At 50.7% G+C, this 18,459-nt stretch overlaps 2 protein-coding genes across 4 annotated transcripts in view; both read left to right on the forward strand.

The window, feature by feature from the left end:
- Positions 1-1,089: 1,089 nt before the first annotated feature.
- LOC123076938 (LEAF RUST 10 DISEASE-RESISTANCE LOCUS RECEPTOR-LIKE PROTEIN KINASE-like 1.2) overlaps positions 1,090-18,459 on the forward strand; it is a 32,795-nt gene continuing 15,425 nt past the window's right edge. The window contains exon 1 of one of the 3 annotated variants that reach the window (XM_044499097.1): positions 1,090-2,101. In XM_044499097.1, coding sequence (XP_044355032.1) covers positions 1,252-2,101 — 850 coding nt within the window. In that variant the 5' untranslated portion in view covers positions 1,090-1,251. Of the gene's footprint in view, positions 2,102-13,042; positions 13,936-14,743; positions 18,442-18,459 lie in introns of those variants that run through there. The other 2 variants (XM_044499099.1, XM_044499104.1) reach the window with 2 other exon arrangements.
- LOC123076940 (LEAF RUST 10 DISEASE-RESISTANCE LOCUS RECEPTOR-LIKE PROTEIN KINASE-like 1.2) lies at positions 2,109-5,474 on the forward strand. Its single transcript, XM_044499105.1, has one exon. It carries the CDS (start codon positions 4,462-4,464, stop codon positions 5,299-5,301), a length of 840 nt encoding a protein of 279 aa, XP_044355040.1. The 5' UTR covers positions 2,109-4,461; the 3' UTR covers positions 5,302-5,474.

An 18,459-nucleotide genomic window follows, 5' to 3' on the forward strand; every position in this document is an offset into this window, starting at 1 on the left:
GCCTCCAACGACTCGAGCGTGTTTACCAGCGTGCCACCGAGTCCGGGTCAACGCCTCAACGGTAGGAGGCGCGCACGAATGCATCCCCAGCCAATCCTTGTGGACCGAGGAGGACACGACTCTTTGACTACCAATAGTCGACACCAGGCAAGCCCCGATCGCTCTATGGCCTTGGCCAAGGCAAGCTTGCACGATGCCACACTCGTGGCCAAAGACGTTGATCTGTCTGCAGGCATAGCGATGTCCCAACCTCCACTATCGACCATGGTGCCCGTGATGAAAGGACCCTCACCACCCGCGAACATCACCCGGACCCACGCCCAATCACTTCTACCCAAAGCGCCAGCTCGGACATGCCTCGGGCTCATATCTGGTCCACCCGAGCGCGAGCGCAAGCCTAAGGTCGAAGTCACCTCCTGCTGATGCCCCTACCCTGGAGAGGAAGGCACCACCTCTATGCGCCACGTGCCGAAGCGTGACAACCAGATCCACGCCGCTGAACCACGACGCCAACCTCGTTCCGCACTTCCAGAGGTGCTGGGAGGCCGATGCGGAGCTCGGCCTCATGGGGCGAGCGAAGGCGGCCGGAGAAGAAGGCGCCGCCAACCGTCTCGCCGCCGCCAAGGAGGCGCACACCCTCGCCCACGTGCTCCGCAAGTCCGCCACGAAGGTTTTACCTTGGCGTCGACGAGTGAGACAGTCGATTTAGGTTTAATTTGTAGCATGAAGTTTGCATTTCCTATGTATACACTATGGCTATGATGAATTATTTTCTAGCGTGAAGTTGTTTCTTAAATTTACAGTACAAGATCTACGGGATCTGTTTCATTGGAGCCTTTGCGTTCTCGCAAAACTGTTTTCGAGGGAACCCTAAAATGATTTTGCAATACCGGATTTTAGCGGATCTGCTAGAGATGCTCTTACATAGACTTGCGCCTGCCCTTAGCAGCAGATTTTTTTTTTTTTGGTGTGGTTCGTTGAAGCTGTTGGCACGTCAGGAGAATTGTACACAATCCAATGTGTTGTGGAACTGGTACCTTTGCAGTTTGCACGATTTCTAACTTTGTTCACACATCAGTATCTTCCTTCACACATCTTGGATGAACCGTACGTCCTGGATACATGGAGTTACCCGCGCGAAATGGTACCAATCAACTACGCATGATCTCAGTCCCGGCTGCTGGTTGAACAAGAATTGATGGAATCTCCTCCTCTCGCGAAGGCAAAGCCATTTGTGAGTGGAGTGCAACAATGGCGATGGCGACGCTCCGAGCCAGTCACCTCAACTTTTTCCTCTTCCTCTCTGGCATCGTCGTCGTCGCCGGCGTCGCGGCAACGGAGAGAGTCCCAAATCCAAACAACAACACCACCGGCACCACGTCCGCCTGCCCGTCGTACCGCTGCGGCCACGCGGTGGACATCCGGTACCCGTTCTGGATCGACGGCGGGAACGGCAGTTTGAACGGCTCCTACCACTGCGGGTACCCGAGCCTCCGGCTGGAGTGCCGGCGCGACACGCCGGTCCTGCGGCTCCCGTCGGGCGACTACGCGGTGACGCACATCCTGTACGGCGACCGCACGGTGTCCCTGTTCGACCTGGGCGTCTTCTCCCGGTCCAACACGTGCCCGCTCGTCGGCCGCAACCTCACGCTCCCGGACGGCTCGCCGCTGTCGCTGACGGCGCGGGACGCCAACCTCACCTTCTTCATCCACTGCTCCTTCATGGGCATCCCGGCGCACCAGGTGGCGTGCCTGGAGGGCGACGGCCGGCACCACTCGTACGTCTTCAGGGACGGCGACGACCTCACGCCGTACGGCTACGCCGGGCTGTGCCAGGACGTGGTGGGGATGCCGGTGCTCAGGAGGTCCCTGCTGGGCAAGACGGGCGCGGCAGCCAGCGGTCCGCTGGACGCCGTCGTGCCGGCGCTCAACATGGGGTTCGAGCTTAGCTGGAGGCCGGAGGCGAGCGGGGAGTGCGGCGGCTGCGAGAAATCCGGCGGCCTGTGCGGTCACCGTCGGCAGGCGGCGCGAGATGCATGGACGTTCACGTGCTTTAGGACGGGAACGACGACATCTGCATGGGGCGCACCCAAATCTTCAGGTACGCAACACTGTGTCGCCTTCAATCAGAAAGTTCTCTGCAACTTTCTGTTAGCCTATATTATTGTTTGGCAGTCCCATTTCCAGTACTAAAGCATTTTTTTTAGAGCCAAAGCATTTTTATTTTCAAATTCTGCCACTTTAGTTCAAACTAGCAGGTACGCACCCAAAAGAGTTTAAGTTTAGACCATACTCCCTCCGTCTTATGATATAAGAGCATTTTTTACACTACACCAGTGTCAAAAATGTTTTTATATTATGGGACAGCGGGAGTAGTATATACTTACGCAGTAGTGCTGGTGGCTGAAGCCAATCGACACCAACATTAGACTAAACTCAAACAAACACGCTGCTATGAATGTACTCGTGCTAGCACCGCCCGATGTTCGCCATCGGAAAAAGGTGACTGGTAATTCGTGGTCAACCATAGAATCAATCACTACTTTCGACAAGCCCAAGCGTTCCTTTTTGAACTTCTCATTTTTCCGACATGTACTTCCACAGCCAGTTGTGGCCAGCGTTTTGGTTACCGCTCGAAATTTCGAGATCGCGAGCAGTTACCACGATTATTGTCCCCCCACGAAATACACTCATACCGAGCAAAAAAAATTCAAAATTTTGAATTCAAACGCTCACCTTCTAGTTAAATATAAGGCATCTCTCTATGAGAACACTACTGGTGATGGCGTAGTGGCAAAGAAGTTCTCTCCGCAGCACCCAGTCTCGGGTTCAAATCTGGTCGCTCGCTCTTTGAATACATATCTATATCGACCTCAAAAAATTCGAGTTCAAAATTTGATAATAAATTTGGTCTGATTTTTTTTTTGGTATTTCGGGGTTACCGTGGTAATCGCAAATTTCGGTATCCTTCGAGAAAAAAGGTCCACTCAGGATCCAAAACCTTGGTTGTGACACTATTTTGCAACTGTAGCCTTGTTTTTTGAAGCTATAGGAAAAAAACAACCATTACAAAAGAAAAGCGAGTTTGAACCATTATTAATTAACTGGCTTTAGTCCAACACCAACATTCATGAAACTTTCAACAAACAATCCGCAAAGCACAACTATTTCTTATAAGCATTTTAAGGAACAAATAACCAAGCTTTCTATTGTTGCTGCAGGAGCTCTCCACCAAAAACACTAAAGCTTTCAACTATCTAAACGAGCCTTTGAATAAAATTTTACAAGCTTTGACCTAAAAAATTAAAGAAATGCAAAAACCCTAGATCGAACCCCATTGATCCCAACCTCCCTCGGTGATGGCGTTGAACCATGGTGACCGTAGCGATACATCTAGATCCTGAAGGCGGAGAAGAAAAGGGGAAGGAAACGACACCGCACGCACACTGACCAGCTACTAGCTAGCATACTCGAGGAGAGCGCCGGCACTGGCGCACAACAAGATACTAAATTAGAAAGACGTCTTGACCATCGACGTGTGGAGAAATACGAGAAAGAGCTCATAGGTTTGTAGATTAGTTAATTTGGTAGAGAGAAAATATATAATGAGATGAAATATACCACACATCAGTTACGGAATAGTTGGTAGTGAGCACGAGTGATGGGGTGGGTTGTAAAAAAAGGAGCGAAGGTGAAGGAGCCTTTGGGATGTTTTGTGAAGACAAAGGCTAGCTCCTTGCTTTATCATCTTCGTTCGTTCACTCGTAGTCAACCTTGCCGTGCCCGCGGCGGCGGCTGGAACGCCGTGGCGCCGCCCCGTGTGGCGGCGCTCTAGATAGAAATAGAACCATGCGCTGATTTGGGTGGGTAGGCCCCACGTCGATGCATGCATGCATGCAGTGTAACGCGTCTTGGTCAAGTCTACGTACGCATACAGAGGCTCAACTTGCTCTCTCTCTCTTTTTTGCATCGATACAGAGGCTAGCTTAGCATGCAAGCACTCGTTTAGTTTGCAACAAATTATTACAGCCCACAGCCACAGGACAAGGATACGGTAACGACCAGAGCACGCGGCCGTTTTACTTTACTCGCTCGCGGAAAATGGTAGAGGCGGAAAGGTTGTTTTTCCGTGCAGTAGGTAAGGATGCGTTCAAACCCAGACCCGGACCGACGACCTCCCTTCTCCGGTCAATGACATGCGGGCCCGCGCCGCCGTGAGGACCCACATGGCGGGTGAGCTCCCACTCCCACTCGCCGGTGGTGTCCACTTCAGTCAGTCAAACTCCCTGACGACGAACGGTCAACACATCCGGCAACCATGCATCCATGAATGTCCCGGTGCTTTCCTTCTTCTCATCCTCAGCATCCTTTCCTCTCAACGTTACCCAAATCTCCTACGCCTTCCAGAGCATCCCGTAGCCGGCGGCCTCTCCCTTTCGTTGCAACAACAAGATCGACGCGATGCATCCGTTTCGCGTCCCGGCGTCCGCCGCCGCCGCCGTGCTCTGCTCAGCCACGCTGCTGCTAACAACCGTCCTTGCCACCGACGCCATAAACACCACCGCGCCGTCGTCCTGCGACCCGGCGGCGTGCGGGGGCCTGCGCATCGCCTACCCGTTCTGGCTCGACGGCACGCACCTGCCGGAGTGCGGCTACCGGGCCTACCAGGTCAGCTGCGACGGCAACGGCACGGCCTCCCTCAAGAACTCCCTCTGGACGTACCAGATCCGGGAGATCAATTACGGGGACGACAACGGCACCTTCCGGATCACCAACGCCCAGCTCACCGACGGCACCTGCGACATCGAGCTGCGCGTGAACGCCTCCGCCGACCTCGGCCTCGCGCCGTTCAGCATCAGCGCGGCTAACCGGCAGCTCTTCTTCCTCTACAACTGCACCGACCAGCAGGCGCGGCAGCCGCCGCCAACGTGGGCGCACGTGAACTGCGCCAACGGCTCGCGCAATGACTCGTTCGCGTTGCTCGCCGGCGGGTACAAGCCCGAAGACAAATGGGGGCCGCTGCCGGGAAACTGCACGGTGTCGATGATGCCAGTGCTGGGCTACCCACGGGCGGCCGGAAAGGACTACCGGCGGCTGATGAAGGACGGCTTTCTTCTGGAATACACGGTCGACGACTGTGCGGGGTGCGTGGACAGCGGAGGGCTTTGCCGGGTTAACACCGTCTACGACTCCTTGGAGTGTCACTGCCCCGACGGCGTGTCCGACTTCATCATCTGCGGCGGTCAGTGTCAATTCATCTCGGTTTTACCTCTTTTTAATCTCCGTAGACCTGCTAATTAGATCTCAAGCTTCGGAAATTATCTCGCATGCCATTATTAGTATCAGTATTACCTCAAACGTGTTTGCAAATGTCTAAGTGACTGCGAGAGCCAACGGACAGGCTATATGTATGTAGCCCCAGCCATGCCATGTGGTTAAACCAACGTTTAAAGGAACACATTTGTTATTTCTCATGCAACTGAAAATAAATTTCGGATCAGTTGATTCTCGATTTCCATTGACAATACGCTGTGGAGATCCAAGGTCCCGCATTAGATAGCAACCTGGCAAGAGGTAGGAATGGCGCGGTGAGCCATGATGTCACGGGGGAAGGCAAGGAATGACTTCGCCAAAGGTAGGAATGGTGCGGCGAGGCATGATGTCGCGGGTGAAGGCAAGGAATGATCTCGCAGCTGGAGGTAGGAATGGCGCGGCGAGCCATGATGTCATGGGTCAAGGCAGGGAATGACTTCGCCATATGTAGGAATAGCGAGACGAGCCATGATGCCAGAGATAGTGTAAAAAATAAAGCCTCTTCAAATTTTTCTGTCCGCTTTGATTGATAGAAATTTTGATCCAAAATAGTTTGCAATTGATCTTATGGAAATTCCTGGATGGACTCGAATATTCGAGTGATTGAGGATTTGCGTCCCACAGAACTACCATTTTAAAAAAGTGACCGAAAACTACCAAGATTTTATAATTTTATGACTAAAAACTACCACTTTCAGATAAAGACCAGTTTAGACGATTTAAGCGTGTTGTCAAAGTCAACGCTAACGTGGGTCATCTGTCAACACTAGCGGCTCAGTCGTGCTCGTTGCCTCCGTGCTGAACGCCACCAACGGCCTCGTTGACGTTGAGGTCGGCTCGTTGAGCTCGTATGGGCCGCGGCCGCCGCCGGGCGTCGGCCTGAACGTCACCATCACGCCCAACCGGTCGTCGCCCGGCGCCGACACTAGTCACCTCACCGTGCGGATCGAGTACGACGACCCCGCGCACCGCCTCTCGGTCTACGCCCACGACACGGCCGTCGGCGACCCGCCCATCAACGACACAGCCCTCCTCCTCCTCGACGCGCCGCTCGACTTGGCCGGCCGCTTGCCCGCCAAGGCCGCGCTGGTGGGGTTCTACGCCTCCACGGTCCCATGCCGGCGTCCGGCAGGGGCGGCTGCGTCGGGGCCGGTGCGAGGAAGCGGCTGCGCGGGCGCGACGCCGGGCCCTCCCTGCTGAGCCCGGTGGAGGGCGGCAGGTTTAGCTGCTGCGCGTGGAAGCGACGCCGGGCCCTCCCTGCTGAGCCCGGTGGACGACGGCGGAGGTGGCGCGCCGGTGCACGCAAAGTGTTTGGAAAAATGTCACGGAGAGAGGAGGAAGAAGGAGGAGGTTCACGCTGACACGTGGGCCTCGCCTGTCATAAACACGTTTAAATCGTCTAAGCTGGTCTTTATTTGAAAGTGGTAGTTTTTAGTCACAAAATTATAAAATTTTGGTAGTTTTCGGTCATTTTTTTTAAATGATAGTTCCGTGGACGCAAACCCTTAAAATGATAGTTTTTTGTCAATCACTCCTAATATTCTGAATCAAGAAAAAACCCTCTTTCCCAGCTCTTGGGAAACCTTTCCCCCCGCTCGATGCTTCAAAAAGGTCTTTGCAGTTAGTATCTGAGACACGTTCCACCTCTTTTCGCACGCATGCACGAAAGTCATCCGAAATATAGCAAAATACGCCGCGAGGATCGAACAAGACCATCTTCCCAAGTTCTAACATTGACCATACTCTGTAGCCTCCGTAATCAAGCACCCAAAATGTCACGCAAATCGGCCGCTCCCTTCACCCGCTACCTCCTCGTCCATGGAGGACCATCCCCCGGCCGCTTACAAGTTACTACTAGTACGATCCAGTCTCATTCACCCAATCATAAAATACCCCAAAAATATCCTCCTGTTTCGCCATTCGATCCGAGATGTTGCTCCTGCTACTACTGCTGTCCATGCCTCTGCTGCTCGGCGCCCGCGCGCAGCCGCTGGACGCGAGCTGCGCGCCGGCGGCGTGCGGCGGCCTGACCATCACGTGCCCGTTCTGGCTGCGCGGCCACCACGAACCGAACTGCGGCTACCCGACCTTCAGCGTCACCTGCGGTGATAAATAGGATTAGCTTGAACGGACCAGTATTAGCAATTGACTGAGTGATCTGTTTTATTCCAGTACTCCATAGCAGCCGAAATGGGTATAAAAAATTCTGGGGGTGTAGGATAGTGCATAATTTTGACCAGCAAAGTCAGCGTCGCGATTTCCAACACGGAGACATTTTCTTTGTAAGGAATGTCCATCGGTTGATCATCTCTAGTTGGTCCCTTAAAACCGGTTAGAGTAAAAAATATTTGTTTCAAAAGATTAAACCGAATTTAACCAACACCTTATCGGCTTTAGCCCTTCAAAAAATTTACTCATCGCTTCAGCTGCCGCTTATATTTACTCCTGCGGCGCCACTTTCCGAAAAAAATTCCTCCCCCGTGCCGCGCGCCCCCCTTGCTCGCACCACATCGATGTTGACGCGGCTCAAATCCATATCGCACCACCCACCGGCTCTCCCGCCTTAACCCGCAGTCATTCCCACACACCCGCTGACGCTTTCAATCGGTCGGTGCCACCCCGAAATGGCGGGATCTATCCGTACAAGGTCGCCCCCACCGAGTTGGAGCACGGATCCATGTCGCGTCGCACAACCGACCCGTGCAGCACGCGGCACCCCCTCCCCTCTCGCTCTTTTCACCACCGACGTATTGATGCCGCCGCGAAAGAAGAAGAAGTATCACAGCGTGCGACAGTGGTCGCGGGGGCGTGGTTGTCAAAAATCAAGGAAGCGGACATCGGTCGTCAGTACCAACTTGGCTCCTTCGAGTCGGCAGCGAGGGCATACGACAGGAAGGAGGCGAGCCTTTAAAGCAGCAAGGCAGAGATCAACTTTCCCAACGGCAATTGCAAGGTCCCAGGGCCCGTCGACATCGATCCCTAAATGGCCCCCTGCTGCAAGTTGCGGGAGAATCGGGAGGCCTTTGAGGGCTCGAGGCGGGACGCGTTTATGAGAAGTACATGACCGAGCTCCGCCGGATGCATCCGGAGCTCATCGCCAAGGAGCGTTGGTGGCTCTAGATGTACAAGAGATGGCTACCGGCGAGGACGATGCCGGGGCGTCCAGTGAGGGGGACGAGGGGACCAGAACTGATCAATCTTTCGTTTAATGACTCTGACTCCTGCTTCGGCCTGCTCCAACAGTTTCCCTAAACCCCAAATTTTCTAGGATCTCTACTTAAAAACGCCTCATCTTCCCTACAACACAATTCATGTTGGCGGGAGCCACCCGTCTGAATTCTCATGCTCGACGTTGCCCTGCCTCGCCACCGGCTGTCGCCCATCTGAATTTTCATGCCTCGACATTGCCCTGCCTCGCCACCGGCTGCCACCCGACTCGCCGTCGCTCTTACGCCTTTGACAGCCAATAAATTCATTAGAAGAGTCCCTAAACACGCTTATAGGGGGAGGTTTTTGAGAGAACTACTGGATATGGATGCTTTTAGTCCCCTGCACAAGGAACAAAAAAAAATGCATTAGTGACGGGTCAGTCGTTTTTGCTTTATTACCCTATATACACAAACATCATACATTATGAAGAACATTCTATCTTGATAATATATTAAACCCCAATCAAATGGATTGTCAAAAATAGAACGAATCAAATTCCTAAACTGACTGAAACGTGGCTCTTGAAAACAGAGTCAAATCTAAAGAAGGAGGGTTAGCAGCCTCCTGGGTAGTAGCCTAGCTGTGCCCTTTTATTGGACACTTAAAATTTCACGTTGATTTTTGCCAGAATAAGAACACAATTTTTAAAAAGAAAGTCAAATATGCATGAAATACTAGTCAAACAAACCACACCATTCGCATTCCCCTTTCGTCATTCTCGCAGCTCCTCCCTGGCTTCTACATCTTCCCTCCCATGACTCCGTTCTTTCACACTCGCAACCAGACAGCACACATCCGGCATTGACAAGCTAGCTAGATGCGCGCTTGCATGATGCCTCCGGCCGTGCTCATCCTCCCGCTACTGTTGTCCTCCTTCCTGCTCCTTGACCATGCGGTGGTGGACGCCGAGTGCGAGCCGGCGGCGTGCGGGAACCTCACCATCAAGTACCCCTTTTGGCTGGGCGCCCCCGACCGCCCCACGCCGGAGCCCTCCTGCGGCCACCCAGCTCTCCAGCTCTGGTGCAGCGGCCAGGGCCACGGCAGCACATTCACGGCCTCCATGAGGAGCTCCGCCATCCAGGTCCTCAGCATCGACTACGCCCGCAACACCTTGGTGGCCACCGACGGCAGGCTGGCCGCCGCCGGCGACGCCGCCGTGTGCCGCGCCGACTTCAACGTCTCCTCCAGCCTAGCCCTCAGCCCCTTCAGGGTCAGCCCAGGCAGCCGCGCCCTCTACTTCCTGCACGACTGCAACGGGACGGAGCCGATCGGGCGCGGCTTCGTGAACGCCACCGCCGGCTGCGGTAGACCCGCCTATGCGTGCCTCGGCGGGGTCTACGACCAGGACACGCTGCCGCCGATCCCGGCGACATGCACGTACTCCTACCTGCCGGTGCTCGTGAAGGAGGCGGCGGCGCGGCCGGCCACGACGGCTGGAGACTACACCCGGCTTCTAAAGGCCGGGTTCCAGCTGCAGTGGGCGGGCGTCGGCTTCGGCGACTGCGCGGCCTGCGCTGCGAGCGGCGGGCGGTGCCGGTACAGCAACGCCACCGCGGCGTTCGGGTGCCTCTGCCCCGGCGACGGGACGCTGCGCGGCTCCACATGCGCCGGTAAGTACGACATGCAACGCTGCCACTTTGCCTATATATCGGCACGTACATGCTTTGTTAGATTTTCATTTGTTCACTGCACTTTCGCGGTATGGTTGCAGTGGCATACCAGCGTTGCACTAGTCGGGAGGTCTAGCGTTAAATAGAGGGCAAATCGCCCACGCAGATGGGCTGCGGCCCAATAGCCCTATCTAGGTCGCTCAGCTAGCACGTGTATACAGGTGGTTTTTTCACCTCGACGTTCGAAAAAACACTGCAGATGTGGCTTAGAGAAATAATAAAGTCTATCGTTTTTCCAAAATATTCAGAAAATATTCGTGAATTTATGAACTATGTATGGATTTAAAAACATGTTCATGGATTTTGAAACAAAATGTTCACGAATTTTTAGAAAACAAATAGATATTTTTTTAAATGTTAACGCTTTTGAAGAAAACCTAGACTAAAAAATGTTTATAATTTTAAAATAATAACTAAATTTAAATAATATACACAAATCTTATAAGTTTCATATGTTTCGATTAAGGTCCATAGAAGAAAAAAATCATGAATTTTAAAAAAACGTTCATGATTTTTAAAAATAGAAATTAAAAAAAGAATTTTTTGTTAGAAATTATGAATTAGAAAATTGTTCAAGAACGTAAATCTTTAGGAATTAAGAAGTGATTTTGACTTTTATTTAAAAATATAAAAAGGAAAAAGAACAAAATAAAATGGAAGAAACCGGTGGAGAAAAAAGGACCAAGTGGGGAAACCATGAGTAGCTACTGCTATGTACGCTCTCCTATAGAAAACCTGATAAGAAATCAAACAAAATTGCACCTAACTAGGCCAGGAAAATCTAAGCGCAAAGAAGTGCAAGAGCACGCAATTTGTAACAAATACTCTATATCCTTCGCTGCAGGCGATACATAGCAAACACATTATAGCCAACTAGTGTTGTCCCCATATTCACATGCGGGCGTTATTCTCCTAAGACACTAAATACATCGTTGGGGTGGCATTGAGTAGTCTATTATGGTCATTGACATCGACATCAATACAAGAGAATGCGAGGTTAGAGGCGATCACAATAATAGGTTGCCTCCCCGCCGCCCCTGAAATCGTTTGATTGATTGTTACATTGGAGTACTATAGCAGCAATCCTTACAAGTAGCTCGGGACCCAACGGCGCCCCAGTTCCACCATTGTGTGAGGGTCGTCCCTTTTCTCCCTTGTCCCTTCTAAGCCGGAGTACTTATTTTGCGTTGAACTTAGAGAGCTTTATACATCAAAGGTTTCAAGTACAATCAGTCAAAATGTTGCTAGCAAGAAAGTTAGTTGTCGGGTACAGTTTGCTGTTTTCCCAAGGTTTATTATTTTGGTTTGGGTGGAATTTTGAAACCCAAGGATGTTTTGAAATTTGGAAAAACTATTTAGAAATGTGTCTTCAACCCTCAATGACGAAATTCCATGCAACATTTTTACCAAGATCTCACCGAAATTCGTGAAATCGGCCGAAACTGGAACAACACATAATGCCCGTCATTTGGTAGATCAATAAGCTTTAGTTGCTACTAATGAAGAAAAAAGGGAACCAATGAAGAAAAAAAGGACCACAATGAGAAAACTAGGAGCGGCTACTGCCATGTAGGCTCTCACCGAAAACCAGGAAAGAAATCAAACAAAATCGCTCCTAACAGTATTGTACTGGGCAAGGAAAATCTAAGCGCAGAGAAGTGTGGGAGCACGCAATTTGTAGCAAATACACTATATCGTTCGCTATGAGCGGTACATAGCAAACACACTATAACAAGCCAGTATTGTGCCTCGGGTGATATTTTCGTAAGACGCTAAACACATTGTTGTGTTGGCATTGGGTAGACGGTAATGGTCATTCACATCGACACCGATACAATAGATTGTCCGGCAAGTGTGCGAGGCTAGAGGCGAGGATAGTACTAGGCCGAGCCATGCTCCAGATCATGACCCTGAAATCCTTCGACTGATTGATATATTGGGGTACTATAGTTGCAATCCTTACAAGTATCCCGGGACCCGACGACGACCCAGTTCCATCACTGTGTGGGGGTCATCCCTTTTCTCCCTTGTCCCTTCTAAGGCATAATACTAATTTTGCGTCAAAGTCAGAGAGCTTTATTCAGCAAAGTGTTCAAATATAACCAGTCAAAATGTTGCTAACAAGAAAGCTAGGTGTCCAGCACTGTCAACTATTTGTCAATATTTATTATTTTGTTTTCGGGTGAAACTTTGGAACCCAAAGGATGTTCCCAAATTCGGAAAACTATTTACATATTTGGCTTCAACCCTGAATGACGAAATTCTTGGAAATTTCACCAAGATCTCACCGAAATTCGTGAAATCAACCGAAATTGGACAAAACATAATCGCTTGTCATTTGGTAGATCAATAAGCTTTAGATGCTACCAAAACAACAAACTTTAACTACGATTATCACAAAAAGACACTTTCAATTTGGGATTATCCAGCTTGTCGGGCCCATATTTCTACTGATGTGATGCTGTTGGGATAAGGTAGTTCCATCCACCTACAAACTAATCCATGACTTTCTTCTGCCTGCTTCCTCCTGATCACAAACATCACCAACCTTTTAGTAGTAATAACTCATCACACAGTCACATGATCCAGGAGTTGTCCACATATGCGGCAGGCCGGCACATATGACATGAGCCCGGAATTAAATTACCGGCAACATACACATCGCAATCATGAATTTGGAACCACATATGTAGCTAAAAAATAATACTGTTGTTCTCAAAAAATAAGTAATACTGTTAGAACCACACAAGGTGGAGCTTTCTTTTGCCCTCTCAGCCCTCAAAAGTCAAGAGGCAGCACCGGTTTCCCACTCGTGCTGATAAAAGAAAGTCCAAGGTATAGAAAAAGAGCAGTCAAACAAAGCCACACACCATTGGCATTTCCCCTTTCGTCCACCTAGCCAGCTTCTACATCCTCCCACCAAAGACTCCATTGTTTCGCACATCCCAACCAGAGACACATAATCCACTCTAGAATCTACTGTAGATGACTACGGCCGCGACCAGCCTGCCGTTCTTGGCATCGTTCCTCATCCTCTTCCTTCACCATGGGGTGGACGCCGAGTGCGAGCCGGTGGCGTGCGGGAACTTCACCATCAAGTACCCGTTCTGGCTCGGCGCGCCCAGCCACACCCCGCCGGAGCCCTCCTGCGGCCACCCGGCCTTCGAGCTCTGGTGCGGCATCAGCAGCACCTCGGCGACCATGCGTGGCTCCGCCATCCAGGTCCTCAGCATCGACTACGCCGCAAGCTCCCTCGTCGCCTCCCACAGCAGATTCTCCGGGCGGGTGAACGGCGTGTGCCGCGCCGACTTCAACATGTCCTCCAGCCTGGCCCTCAGCCCTTTCAACATAAGCCCGACCAACATGGCCCTGTGCCTTCTCTTCGACTGCAACGGGACGGAGCCGGGCGGGCGCGAGTACGCCAACGCCACCGCCACCTGCGATAGACCCGTCTTCGCGTACCTCGGCGGGAGGTACGACCGGGACAAGCCGCCGTCGATCCGGACGGGGAACTGCACCTACACGTACCTCCCGGTGCTTGGGACGGAGGCGGCGGTGTCCACCGCGGCCAACTACAGCCGGATGCTGAAGGCCGGTTTCCTGCTGGACTGGGCGGGCACCGGCGGCATCGGCGACTGCCCCGCCTGCGTCGCGAGCGGGGGCCAGTGTCGCTACAGGAACGCGCTCGGGGCGTTCGCCTGCCTCTGCCCCGGCGGGAAGCTTCGCGGCCCGACATGCGCCGGTGAGTTCGCCCACGCCGCCACTTGCCTCTACTCTACTGTACCAGCGCGTGCCGACGTGGACGGCCATATCGGCACATGCGCGTTTGATTATTAGTCTCATCTTCCTCCCTGGTTCGTTGCATTTCCGCCGCATGGTGCCATCCCGATCTTGCGTAGGCCCATGGAGATTTCACCTTTGGCTTTTCTTCTTCTCCCCGGTAGATATTCAGGCGGCTAGCTGACCGGCTAACACGCTGAGTACATCGTTGGTGGTGGCATTGACGGTTGACTGGTGGATTGCTGCGCCTGATTGACCTCGGCGCCGGCACGAGAGATTGGCCGGTAAACGCGTACGTTCGTCTCCTGCTTTCTCCGTTCCAAGGTTTTACCCAACTTTTACGCAATTCGTTCAAGATTTACTCGAGCTCGTTGGGAGCACAGGGGTGACAGCACTAGTTATTACCGTACTTTGTCCATTGAAATTTGAAGACGGAATAGAGTATTAGGTGTGGTACGTACGTAAGATTCGGTTTGTGGTGGGCATGTAGACCAGTGCGGTCAGTAGGTACGTGTATATTGCCCGCAAAAAAAAGTAGGTACGTGTATACTTATCTTAGAAAAAAGTAGGTACGTAGACCCGTGTATCACTGGACAAGTTTTATTTTAGCAACGCATCATTGGACAAGTGGAACTGGTGGGTATATAACAAGTGGTTTCTTAAGGCCTTGTACAATGGGAGGTGCTTAGGAGAGGTGTTTAGATAAATAAATCAGGATTTCTTAAGCACCGGTGCTTATTTGTACAGGATAGACGCTTAACTAAGCGTCTCTCCTATAGAAATAGGCACCGGTGCTTCAGAAAAATCCGGTTTATTTTTCTAAGCACCACCCTAAGCATCTTTCATTGTACAAGGCCTAACCATCCTTCCCAAAATGTAAGGTGCGATTGACTTTGCACAGTCTTTGATGCATGACTTTGACCACTGATATATACAATCAAAGCACGTGGATATAAATGGCATCGTCGTATTTTTCTTACAAAACAATTTTGTTTCATATACCTACATACTAGTTTTATAGAGATACAATAGGTGAAAATCTTAGTCAAAGTTATGCAACGAAGACCAGAAAAGTCAACCGGCGCCTTATATTTTGGGAATGAAAAAAAAACCTATGAATCTTGTAAGGTCGGCATTGCGGCCGAAATTGGCATGCTGCACTTGTTCAGTCCAGACAGAGCCCAGTCCTCCATACACTTTCAGACGCACGGCCTGTTAAGCCTATATCTATATACTTATAGGACTTTCGGTTGAATTACATCTCTTCGGCCCACAATGATAGGTATTGAGCTATTGGCTATCAGGTCAGAATATTATCCTTGACATTAGCTCCATACTTCTTTAACGAAAAAGGGTTTTCCTCCGCTTTAGATTATAAAGCAATCATACTTCTTTTTTGATCCATGCAGAAGAACTGCATGTAATATATTAACAACAAGAGAGGGTTCAGCCGGTCAAACGACCGGCATGTTCAAGTTTACAAGGACACTGAAACAAGCACGCACAAAAGAAAAGGACCAAAACTAGCTTCCGCCTATAGCTTAAGAATAGTAGCTACTAAAAAAAAGAAAAACTCAATCCTTAATATATTTAATTTTTATTGAATAAAATATATTAAAGATTTAGATTCTACGCATTTTTAGATTGCCGTTTGAATAAAAGGATTTAAGCCTTAAAATACATGTTCTTGGAAAAACCGTAATGTCTAACTAAGCCAAGTCCCACGTTGCAAATGCTATAATAATGCCCAATAAATGTGTGAACTCTAGGTTTGAAATGGACTTTTCCCCTATAAAGACAGAAATTTGCGTGGAGTTAAAATTTAAAAAGGATAATTTTGTTTTTCCTACCAATTAGTAGTTTTCTTAGTAGCCCATCTAAAAAAGAGATTTTTAGTGGGCTGTCCCCCGCATTTTTTTAAAAAGGCCGTCAATTAAGATCACGTTGTGTTTGTCCGATCATGGTATTCCTACGCCGGTCGATATACAAACCAGCACCGGAATATGGGATATATCTATTTCCCCTAGGAGGAACAAAAGAGAGGAGAATACATCCCGCTTTAAGTGCAGTCGCCGGCGCTTAATTATCCCGCCGAGGGGGAAGAAAGCTAGCGTCATGCTGCTGTGTAGAAGAGCCGCACTCTCGCCGCCGTGGACCGCGGAGGAGATGCGGTGCCGACGTCGCGTTGGAGGAGAGGGAGCCAGTGGGGCTCGCCGTCGTTGCTGTGGAAGAGGCAGTCTAGCCTGCCGATGAATGCCGTTTTTTTTTGAGGGGGGAATCCCGTTGGTGAGCCACCCGCGGAGCTGGGCCCCAGGCAGCCCAGGCAATGGCCTTGGTCATCAGAAAAATTTCAAGCCCATATTCTAAAAAATAAGATTGGCCTGGGCCACAGCCCACTCTTAATCCTCTTGCTGGGCCTCAGGTCTGTGAAGGCTGGCCCAATACCACCTAGCGATCGAGAGGCTATCGTTTGCCAACCCTACCCTGCCGGCCAGGCCGCCGCCGCCCGCCGTCGTGCTCCCCTTCGATCCCTTTCTCCTTGGCTGCGGCCATGTTCAGCGAGGCGGCAGGCTGCCCGGCGGCAGGACCGTAGGAGGCCAGGAGCAACCCACCTCGGTCCCTTGGTACTTCTGCCTCAGCGGCCCAGCTCCGCCGTTGCACGGAGATATTATTCCTCCATCCGGTCATCCCACAAAACTGCCATCTCAGCCCTTTCAAATCTCAATATTTCTTGCTAGATGCCTCTGTTTGATGAATGATGATGACAATTTAATTCTTAGTGCTTCCCCCTTTCCAGCATAAATATGGAAACCGATTTAGATATTTAGTAATTTTTGACAATAACATCTTCTTTTCAAGTTCAAACCAAGGGATCCACGGAAACGGGTCCTTCAACTCGAAGAAATGATAATATCCCTCGCATTACAGCCCAACTCAAGCCCGGTGATATTGATTATTGATCTAATGATCATCGCGTCTAGTTGGAATATATTCTCTCCATCCCACAATATAAGAGCGTCTTGTACACTACACTAGCGTCAAACAACTGGGACGGAGGGAGTAGCGCGCTATTTTTTTCATTGGTAACACCACCGTGAGACGCACCCTCGGTTTACTCCCCTTAACTCTGGAAAGGCTGCGACGTTGCCAGCCCATAACAGGTGCACTCCGTGCATGACCTTGCCTGAGATGGAGAATCGTTTTTCTTTTCCCTGTAAAATGTGATCTCTGTACAAACCTATCCCGACCCAAGAATCCATGAACAAGACGTACTTGAAAGACAAGTACGTGAATATGTATGTTTGGTCGACGATAAATCTCCGTCTGGACTAAAATTTACACGGAGTTTTCAAAATGCACAACCCAGTAACCTGACAAATGATCATCTTTTTCGTCGGATACTGACATAGTATTACCTGTCAAGTCTGAATGTTGTATAAATATTAGAATCTGGCATCTAAAACTTTCTCGATGAAGGAATCTTGTATTTAGATAGCTGACAAAAGGATGGAGTATCCGGTATGGAAACAAACAGCCTATAAGCATCCAGGTTCATGTCACATCGCGGGCACACAGAGGTCATGTTGATGGCTTACCCGTCAATGGTGTTAGGATTAGAGATTCAGAAACCATGGCCTACAAGTCCAAGCGGTGGTTGAGGGAATTCGTGGATGACGATTGCTTAGCCCCGATTTTCCAGTCATTTGTTCGTACCACCGTAGGATTCGTCCACATATATCCTTCTTTAACCATGATATCCTCTCATACACATTTCTCCACCACCCCACGGCCAAATCTTCTTCTATTCCTATGGCTACTGCCAGCTGCTGGTTTTTGGTGTTCGTCTGGGTAGTATGGTGGCTGCCACCGACGCTCGCCGGGCCTGAGGAGCAGCAAGGAGAAGGCTGCTCGAGCTTGGCCAAGACGTGCGGCAACCTCACTATCTCCCGCCCGTTTTGGATCGCCAGCAGGGAGGCGGGAAGATCGTGTGGTCCCTTGGACTTCCAGGTCGGTTGCTCAAACAACAACATTTCATTTCTCCGGAGCTCTGGATTCACTGGGTCCACTGGCTTTGCGATCATGAACATCTCGTACGATGATCGCAATCTGCGTATCGTTGATGTACACAAAGAGGAAGCCTTCAACGTCACCAACGGCACCTGCAATTTCCCGAGTTGGAACACCTCCAGCAAGCTGGCAGTGCCGTTTAAGGTCAACCCCGCCAACCTGAACATCATCTTGTACAAGTGCACAAAGAGGGTGGCGCTGGTGGAGGTGAGATGCGCGAACGCGAGCAACGTGTTTGTTCGCACGGGAGTGCGTTTCGATGAGACTGGGAACTATGGCGGCTACGCCTTGGAGGGCTGTGATGCTATCGTCGTGCCGGTGATGGGCTCGGCGAATGCAAGCAACTTCGAACAGCTCATCAGCGATGGCTTCCTCCTGACATGGGATCCACCCCCTGCACGTAAGTTCACCTGTCGAA

The sequence above is a fragment of the Triticum aestivum genome, chromosome 3D (genome assembly GCF_018294505.1).
Source record: "Triticum aestivum cultivar Chinese Spring chromosome 3D, IWGSC CS RefSeq v2.1, whole genome shotgun sequence".
Classification (NCBI taxonomy): Eukaryota; Viridiplantae; Streptophyta; class Magnoliopsida; order Poales; family Poaceae; genus Triticum; species Triticum aestivum.

Excerpts from the sequence above, each read along its gene's own strand:
- LOC123076940 (XM_044499105.1), top strand. The coding sequence starts at position 4,462 with ATGCATCCGTTTCGCGTCCCGGCGTCCGCCGCCGCCGCCGTGCTCTGC.